We start from the raw sequence: 9,164 nt of genomic DNA on the forward strand, positions 1-9,164 counted from the left end.
GGTAAAGATGCAGTGTGAGGGAACTTGCGTTATTCATTAGTTTGTATTCCAATTGGCTGGGGGTGAAGGTGGGGGCCACACCTCCAGCAAGGAGGAGGTGGTCATTAATAATTTATATTTTTATGTAAATAGCCTGCTGGAGGACAGAGAGGAATCTGGGCTGTAAGGAAAGATGGATTTATAGGAATTTAAAAAACTTTTGGTGAATAAGATGTCACAGATGTTTAAAACAGACTCAGTATCTATAAAAATGGGTTAAAAAGGCCATAATACCAGATTTTCAATAGAGTTGTGTTGTGTGAGGAGCGCCTCTGGGGCGGTTGCTCCTGTTTTATTCATTTTTTCCCCCAGGCAATGTTTTATCCAATGTCATGGATTGGCGTGAAATTCTCTGGGTTGAATCATCACTACAAAATATTAACAATTTCTTTGAAAAATATCATTTTTTTTGAAAAATACAGAAAACTTTAGGAGAAGTTAAAGATCCCCTCCAGACATATTTTAAAACATATAAAATAATTTTGAATAATAAGCTGTGTCTGATATGTTTTTCCCACAAAATCCAGAATCTCATTCTTAGTGCACTGGAGGCTTCGAGTTTCTACATCACATCTGTCCACATACTGGACTATGATTGCTCCAAACTAGTTGTGATGTCACAAATCATGCTTGTAGGTAGACACCTAAAATTCAGCTTTAAGGTGAGCACAGAGAAATTTTCCACTTTCAGCAAATGAAAGTGAAAACAGCCTTCTAGTGTCAGACTGTGCACATATATCATTCTGCACAGTGAAACTCAAACAACATTGAGTGGAGGGGGATTTAATGATGACAACTGAGGTAAATTTCAGCAAGAAACCTGTATTATCTCTCGATAGCAATCACAACTGAGGCTCATGGGTATTGTAGTATGACATGTCAGAAAACATGATTCCTCCAAAACAGGGTTGAAGTAATTAACACTTGTGGCCACAACATAAACCTCTATGGCCATTACATTATTGGGTAATGGCCCATGTTTTTATGTGAGGAAACCTTTAGGATATTGCTTACAGAATCATGAGAATCTTCTGGAAGCAGCAACTCCTCCCACTTCACAGCTCTATAACAACCTTAACAAATACCATAGTGTTCCCAGCTCTCACTGCTGCTCGGAGCTCTAAGACAATGCAAGTTTCACTAAAGGGACTTTACACTGAAGAAGACTTAAGCTGGAGCCGCAAAACAAAACACAGAGCTACATTTGTTTTTTGATTTTAGCAGCTCAATGTATCGAGTAAATATTACAAAGCTCAATGTGCAGTTGCGATTTAACGACTGAATGTTGTCTAAGACTGATTTCTGAAAAAAGAACATAATCTTGTACTTCTGAAGTTTTCTTTTTCAGTGAACCTTTTTCCATTTCCATCACTGCTGATTTGTGCTGATGATTCCATTAGAAGAGATTCATGCTCATGCAGGTATTAGACACTAATCAGCCAGTTGCTTAACATTGTGTATGGGAAAGATAAGTAGGACTATTCAGGAACTCTTGCCATAAGATACAAGATGTTCATTTTATTATGTCTGCCCCCTGTACTTATGAGTCTTTCCCAAAACCCAAATTTAACCCAATTAAGTCAACATCAAAAGTACATTAAGAATAAATTAAGTATTTGAAGAGTACTAAATGAAGACACTATCGTTTTTGTGGTTTTAAGACAGAGTACAGCACCTGAATCCTTTTCTGGCAGGTTGTCTGGGAGTATCACCTCCGAATTACAATTGGGCCCTTGATAACAGATCTTTTAATATTACTCTCTTCTTCAATATCAGAGGATTGTAGGGGTGCCAGGCAGGGATATTGAGGGAGAGCAAAGACTTTCTCCCTTTCAGCCCAGCATCAAAACTTATTAGATAGATAATGAGAGCTGGACTTGCATTGGAGTGTGCGTCTTTCTGTGTCCATGTGTCATTTATTTGTCCCCTGAATGCTGGCTCAATCAGATAGCAGCCAGTCATTCACAGCAGCCACCATCTCTCTGCATCTGTTGACCTGCGCTGGCAACGCCGGGACTAATGTGAGCTGCTTCGGTGGCAATGAAACAGCCGTTTCCCTTTCACTTTGAAACCGCTTTTGTTTATTTTGTTCTTTTTTTCCAGATAAAGCTCCAATGCAAAGGTCAGACTGTATGTACTGTGGTTCGACTTCTCTGTTTGGTGTTTTGTTGCCTTTTTTTACTCAAAGTAAAAAAGCTTTGTAAGCCCCTTTACACAAGACTTTTCTTTGTGCCACAAGTTGTTGACTTTCATCCTATTATATCAGCTTGTATATCATGTCATAAGAGGCTTAACATATCCGACAGAAATGATGACGCGTAATAACATTTATAATAGGGATTTGAGCTTGTCTGAAAGACTTGAGGAATACAAAGTGTTTGTGTGTACTCACATGTGTGTGTAGTATTGTGTTCAGACTCACACTCAAAATGAAGTCCATTAAAAAAGGACATCCTTGACCAGTTTCCTGTAACCATGGCAATAGGAAGTGCTCTCCAATCACATCTCTGTGTTTTGTGTTAGGGAAGTGCACTGTTTCCTGCTGTTTTCACCGGTTTCCTCCCATTGGTGTGTGCTCAGGATCTGGTCCTGGAAAGCCACACAGTTCCCAGCCAGTGTTCTTGTCGTATTCAGGTTGTCTGTATTTGTTTTTTGTATGAATCTACCGACAACGTCGCCATCAAATTTGAATTAAGTAAGTTGCAGATTGCTTATTAATTTTCTGACTAACATTGAGGGAGTTGCAAGGCCGTTCTTTAAGAAGGCCATATACTGTATTTCTTACGTTTGTCTACATACTTATAATAGGATTTAATCCTCTGTTTGATTCTTGCTAACACATGAAAATATCTGCTTGGTTCAGTGAGTTCACGTAAATAAAACACTGAGATCATTTTGCTCAGACATTGTCTGAAAACGATTTAAAGCCAGTTAAATTGACATAAATTGAGGTTATTAGCCATTTCATACCATGGTCATTATTATAATCGTAATATTTTAAAGGTACCCTATGGAGGTTTTGACCTCTAGTAGTGCTATGTTTTCACGCAGTTGGTTTTGTTTGTGTCATGTGCACTTGCACAAGGACACAATTGTACACACTCTTAAAGATGATTTCTGGCAATTTTACTGATTGACAGTTGGTGGTGATAGTGTAAAAAGAAAGATAGTAATGCACCAGCAAAAGCAGAAAAAGAAAACTGCTAGCCAGCAAACATTTATGTAAACATTGTAGGATTTAAAATGTACACATGGCTTTGCAGATGTTTTATGTGGACAGAAATGCATTCAATGTATGTTGGGCTTCAGTGATACACACATTGCGTTAAAGTGAGAAACACAAAATGTAAACATAATTGTTTGTTTACAAGAAAACCCTACAGGGTACCTGTAAGGTTTTAAATTTAGGATTTTAAAATTCGTAAAGCTGGAGTGTGGGACTTTTGTCTCCTCCTTCTGGTAGTAAAGGGGGGCGCTCGGCTGTGATTGCCTGACACAGGCATGCAGTACACCACTGGCCGTAACCTACTGTTGTGGCTGTAAAACGGTGGATAAATTGTTTTGAGCGTCAAACAACCCCGCGAAATGACTTGTTTCACTATCAGAATTTGATCCATTTGGTCTGATAACATTTGGAAAGTCTAGAGGAGCCACATGATTAATATGGCCAGTGCAGGAATGTTGCATCCGACACGAGATTTAAAAACTCTGTATACTGTGAAATACAGAGAGATTAATCTGGCAGTGATAGGTTTAATCAGCATTGTGTGTGAACTCATTTGGCAAGGGCTTGAATGTAACGGATGTTCATTTATATGTAAATGTTCCACACTGCCGGTTTAAGCTTAGGAATACAGGCCAGACATTTTTAAATCGTAAATTCTTAAAACCTTTAATCATTGAATTTACAAATTTAAAATTCTTGATCTTGTCAATTACAAATTTAAAAAACATAAGTTCTTAAAATATTGATAATTTAAGATTGATATTTTAAGAATTCTGACCAATTCTTAAAATCTAAAAAATCTGGTCTGAAATGTGCTCTGTTGCACTTGTAATCACAGTGATGTCATCAGGTACTAACCTACCATGGAGTACACTTCTACATGATGGCAGCAATGTTTGAAATTAAAAAGGAGTTTCTCATTAAGTTGGTAATATCTTTTACAGTGTTTGTATCCTAAGATAACATTTTAAACATTGAATAGTGTAATAGATGCAAAAGACATAAGATGAAATATAACAAAAAAGACTACATTAAACATGCAGTGATTGAGACTTTTTATGTTTCAGAGTGTCACATACTTAAAGCCATTTCAAGCCTCCTCCTTGGAGACACATGCTCACACTTCTCAGTCTATTCAACATGGGGGACTAAATTACACCAAGAAACACCCCAACACTCTTCCCCACTGGATCAAGCCTGGCAGCGATGCAGGTTGGTCATCAGGTCACCAGCAGCACCTCTCTCCAGATCCCTCCCCAGCCTGAGACTGCTATACTCAGAAACAGACAATCAATCCTGCTAGACACCATCCAGCCCCTGTCCCAGGCAATAATCAATCCCAAGCGGAGGATGGAGGGACCTGTCCAGTCCCAGACACCACAGCCCCCCAGGACCTGCAGCTCACCTGGACAGAATGGAAAATCATGCTGGAGCTTGGATGTGAGGGTGGCGGTGCTTCTGGTAACTCTGGCTGGAGTTGTGATCCTGCTGCTGCTGTACAGACTCTTACAGCTGAGACACAGGTGTGTACAGGTTCTAACAAACCACCTTGAGGTCAAATCCCACTGAAGTATTTTCTGCTCTCTCTCCCATATTTACTGTATATTCCTCACAGTTTTTCTTATATCTTATTTAAGGAAAATTTGTGTCTGGATGGCTTGTAGGGGTGGATGTCAAGTTCATGCATGTATATGTCTCTTGTCCTAATTGAGACACAAACATGGCAACATAATATGAGTTACCTTCAGCTATGCTAGATGGATGTATGTGTTGAACACTGTGGGTCCAATTTTAGCCACTTTAGCAGCATGACTCCAGGGATGTCAATGTCCATCAGCTGGCAGGTCAGTCCATCACTTTAGTCCAGACTGAAATATTTCAACAATTATTGGATGAATTGCCATGAAATTTGTGCACACATTCATGATCCCCAAAGGATGAATCCAAATGATTTTGTTGTCCTTCTGACTTTTAATGTACAGCCCACTTACAAGTGCCACCAGTAGGTTAAATTTTAGCAAACAATTTTATGATATTCATGATTCCTGATGATGTATCCTAATAACTTGGTCCTTTAGTTTTCCTGTAGCGCCACAGTGAGGTTGAGATTTTTGTTTCAACAACTACTTGATGAATTTGCCATAAAATTTGGTAGACATTCATGTTGTCATGTGTCATGTATGTTGGTCATGTTTATGACCAAATACCTTTAAAAGTGATGACATTCCCATCAGCCTCAGTTGTACTTTGTGTTTAGTTCTGATTAGCAAATGTTAGAATGCTAGCACGCTAATCTAAGATGTTAACCATGGTAAAGATTATAGCCCGCTATACATCTCATGTTAGCATTGTCATTGTGAGCATGTTTGCTGATGGTAGCATTTCACTTAATGTACCACCGTGTCTACAAGCACATCCTCAAAGAGCAGCTAGGATGGTGGTAGACTCTTAGTCCTGTTAAACTTTGGACAGAGCCAGATTTGCTGTTTCCCCATGCCTCCAGTTTTTATGCTAAGCTAGGCTAACTGTATTCTGACTCTCCATAATTAAAACAACAGACGTGAGATTGATATCAATTTTGTCATGTTACGCTCAAAATAAAAGCAAATTATTTATCCCATCTTGAACTGTTAATTTAATATCAGGGATAATGTTACCTGGTTAAATAAAGGAAAAGAAAGAACTTTTTTTGTGTCACGCTGAATCATTTTGTGTTGTGTCTGGCAGGTTGAGGTTGGCCAGGGCAAGGCACGCTCTGGAGTACCACAGCTTCTTCCACACCGGCACCTACACACTCAAACACCCCACACCATGTGAGGACGTGCCAACCAAGAACGGGACCGTCCCTGAGGAAGATTCTCAGCCGATCCAAACTGTTAGTGCAGTGACACCTGCTGCCATCACCCCACTGCCGCCCCCACCAGTGCCGCTTCCACCCCTACTGCCACTCCCTACACCTCCTGCCCTGCTTCCACCACCTCTACACCCTCCACCTTCTCTCACACCAACACATCCTGTCCTGACCCTCCCTCTCCCCCTGCCTGTGATCCACACCACCCCACCCAGCCCTCACCTGTCATGGGGCGCCTGCTCAGATGCAGATGTGTACTCTCGGATCGGAGCTTTCAGGCCCTCCAGGCTCTCCAGCCTCTCTAGCCAATCAAAGGTCATTCTGTTTGAACACTCATCTCTCTGACCTCTGACGCATTGCATGGTGGGAGACATAGACATTTGACAAGACTGTAGTCAAAACTAAATCTGCATTCTTCAGAATCCGGGGATGACGTACATGCTTACTTAGAGTATACTGTACATACTGCTGTGTAGTTGCAAACAAGGGTAGACACATATTTGAAGTTAAAGTACTTTGAGGACAAGGTCTACAAAAGTTGAAGTTTGAGTTTTGTCAGCCACTGAATTGATTTATCTACTATACTCTAAAAAGTACCAGACTTTGTTCTAAACCTCTGCAAGAAAATTGCAGTTTGGAACAAAACACCTCAGATGTAATCATGTTTTATTGAATTGGAGAGTGGTTTGTTTGGGCTAGTTTTTTGGAAATTGTCTGGTGGAAGCACCATGTGACTGACCCACAGTGGAAGTTTCTTTCCCTCAGGAACATTGAATACCTTGTGTCTATTCTGAAACCTGTTTTGGAGGTGAAAAAGGTAAACCTGAAGAAAGACTTGTGATTTTATGCTTTGTCCTTTACAGACTGTGTGAAAAGGGTCTAATGTAAAAAAAAGGAAAAAAAAAAGAAAGAGGAAAAGCAAGCAGTTGAACTGAAATCATGGTTTGCTTTGTTTTAATTTTGATCAGAGACCGTGTGACTCAACTTAAGTTGATTGGACATTGTACGTTTTGATTAATTATGTACATTGTGTTAACTCCCACTGCATATTTTAATTGTTTAACTGGCCTTTTTGCGTTAGCCAGAATGTCCAGCTTCTATGTGCACACAACATGGATCAATCAGTGTGGGTGTTAAAAATAGAATGATTTTTTCCATTGACAATTCCAATAAAGTAAACTACATGCCCAGCAACACTGACAAAAACATAAAATTAGCATTACTTTGTACAATGTACTGCACGGAAAGTAAGAAGAAAATAAAGATAAACATGGAGCTGCAGAAGAAGAACCGCCTAACAACCAATGACTTCTTGTTTGGGCAATTAATCAGACATTAAACAACAACATGTCTGGCATAAATTTGTCCTGATTCTAAAATTAGCACAGGAGGGACCAATATAGGTTTAAAATCAAGCCTAATACATCTGCCAGTTATGAAAATAAACATGTCCATCTTTTAACTTTCCTCATGTCAGCAAACAGCACAATTTCTGGAGAACTGCATGCATGCTGGGAATATACTAATAATCTAACCCAATAATCTAAGTTTCAAAATTTAATTTGATAAAAGAGGAGTTGATTGGTTCATTTGGTTGAAATTCACAGATACAGAAGAGGAGTCTGGTGTAAATGTTGCGTGAACTCTGAAAGTTGGTTTTTATTCCACAACTAAAAAAAAAAGATTAACAGAACTTTCTCACTTTGTAATGAATCAGCTTCAGATTGAGAGTTATCATGATTCTCTTACACCAATATAATCCTCATTTAGGCTGAAGAACGTATGTTTGCATTTTTACAGTGCATAGTTGTAGCAAAGCTCATTATTTCCTGTCGTGGGAAGCATTTCCTGAGCTGATTTTCCATAGCAGGGTCCCCTCCCTGTTTCACACCACGCTCTGCATTCTCTGTGTTTCTCTGAGTCTCTTCCTGCATCAATCTTACTTTGCATTTCCTCTACTTGCAGTCTTAAAGTATTACTCTGAAGTTTTCTTTTTATTCAAACAAATGCCAATATATATCTTTGCAATTGCTTAGTTGTCTCTTAACTTGTTCAAAATCATCACAAAATCATCACACAACTAACAATATAATTGGTGCAGTTCAAACTTCTAAATCTGGTTCGTTAGTCATCAAACTGAGACATATAAACATGTGCACCGATCATTGTTCTCTGAAGTAGCCTTGCTGACACACACAGTTAACATGTTGCTGTTATCTTGGTAACCTTAGCATCCACCTTGGCTCTAACAAGCTGTTAAGCTGATTTTTTTTTTTCAATAGTTAAATATGTTTTCCCATCAGGTCTCCTATTTATAATTCAATAATAGTTTGCAAATTCATGAGGGAAGCTGTTTAAGTTGATGGCTGTTTGCTGCTTTCTGCTTGCTGGGGTGAAAACCGAGACCTTGCATGACATGCCTCTTTTGTCTTTTCTGTATCTAATTCTGCTAGTGAGGCCGATGTCTCCATGCTAAAAGCCAGTTAATTCAATCTGTGCATGTACTGCAGCATTGTCTCTTAATTGGTTGTAAGCTGAGTAGGGAAGACATTTGTAAAAATATACTGCTGCAGCAATTAAATAAAATGAGGGGAGTGCCATGCAAGGATGAATATGAATGTGTTTGTGTTCTGGATCTGATTAATATTAATTTTATGTATCTATTCTGAAAATGCTCACTGAAATGCTTTATACATCTGCAAAAAATACACAAGGCCATTCTCATCATGTTGATTCTTACAGGCAAAGGTCCTTAAAGACAACATATTTTTTATTTTATTTCATCTGGACATTTTCTCCACACTCAAAAATGGAGGTATGAGACAAGAACAGTTTTGTACTCACAGGCACACTTTTGAAGAATGTTCCCTCAAAGAGGCAAGAAGTGCACCCTTTGACTAACAGAAATGGTACAAAGTGATTTGAAACAAGAGAGAGAGTAAATTTGTACCATTTCAACCCTAAGGGTACCTGCAGCATTGAAAAATGTATGTAGCCCATAGATAGATGACAATTACTATTATTAGTAGTAGTAGCAGTAGTAGTAGT

At 38.9% G+C, this 9,164-nt stretch overlaps 1 protein-coding gene across 5 annotated transcripts in view; it reads left to right on the forward strand.

Annotated features, from left to right (window-relative positions):
* LOC121885203 (inverted formin-2) overlaps nt 1–8,806 on the forward strand; it is an 83,592-nt gene extending 74,786 nt beyond the window's left edge. For 3 of the 5 annotated variants that reach the window (XM_042394424.1, XM_042394426.1, XM_042394428.1), the window contains 2 exons: nt 4,333–4,788; nt 5,993–8,806. In XM_042394424.1, coding sequence (XP_042250358.1) covers nt 4,472–4,788; nt 5,993–6,461 — 786 coding nt within the window. In that variant the 5' untranslated portion in view covers nt 4,333–4,471 and the 3' untranslated portion in view covers nt 6,462–8,806. Of the gene's footprint in view, nt 1–767; nt 2,735–4,332; nt 4,789–5,992 lie in introns of those variants that run through there. The other 2 variants (XM_042394425.1, XM_042394427.1) reach the window with 2 other exon arrangements.
* The last annotated feature ends 358 nt before the right edge of the window (nt 8,807–9,164 follow it).

The sequence above is a fragment of the Thunnus maccoyii genome, chromosome 19 (genome assembly GCF_910596095.1).
Source record: "Thunnus maccoyii chromosome 19, fThuMac1.1, whole genome shotgun sequence".
Classification (NCBI taxonomy): Eukaryota; Metazoa; Chordata; class Actinopteri; order Scombriformes; family Scombridae; genus Thunnus; species Thunnus maccoyii.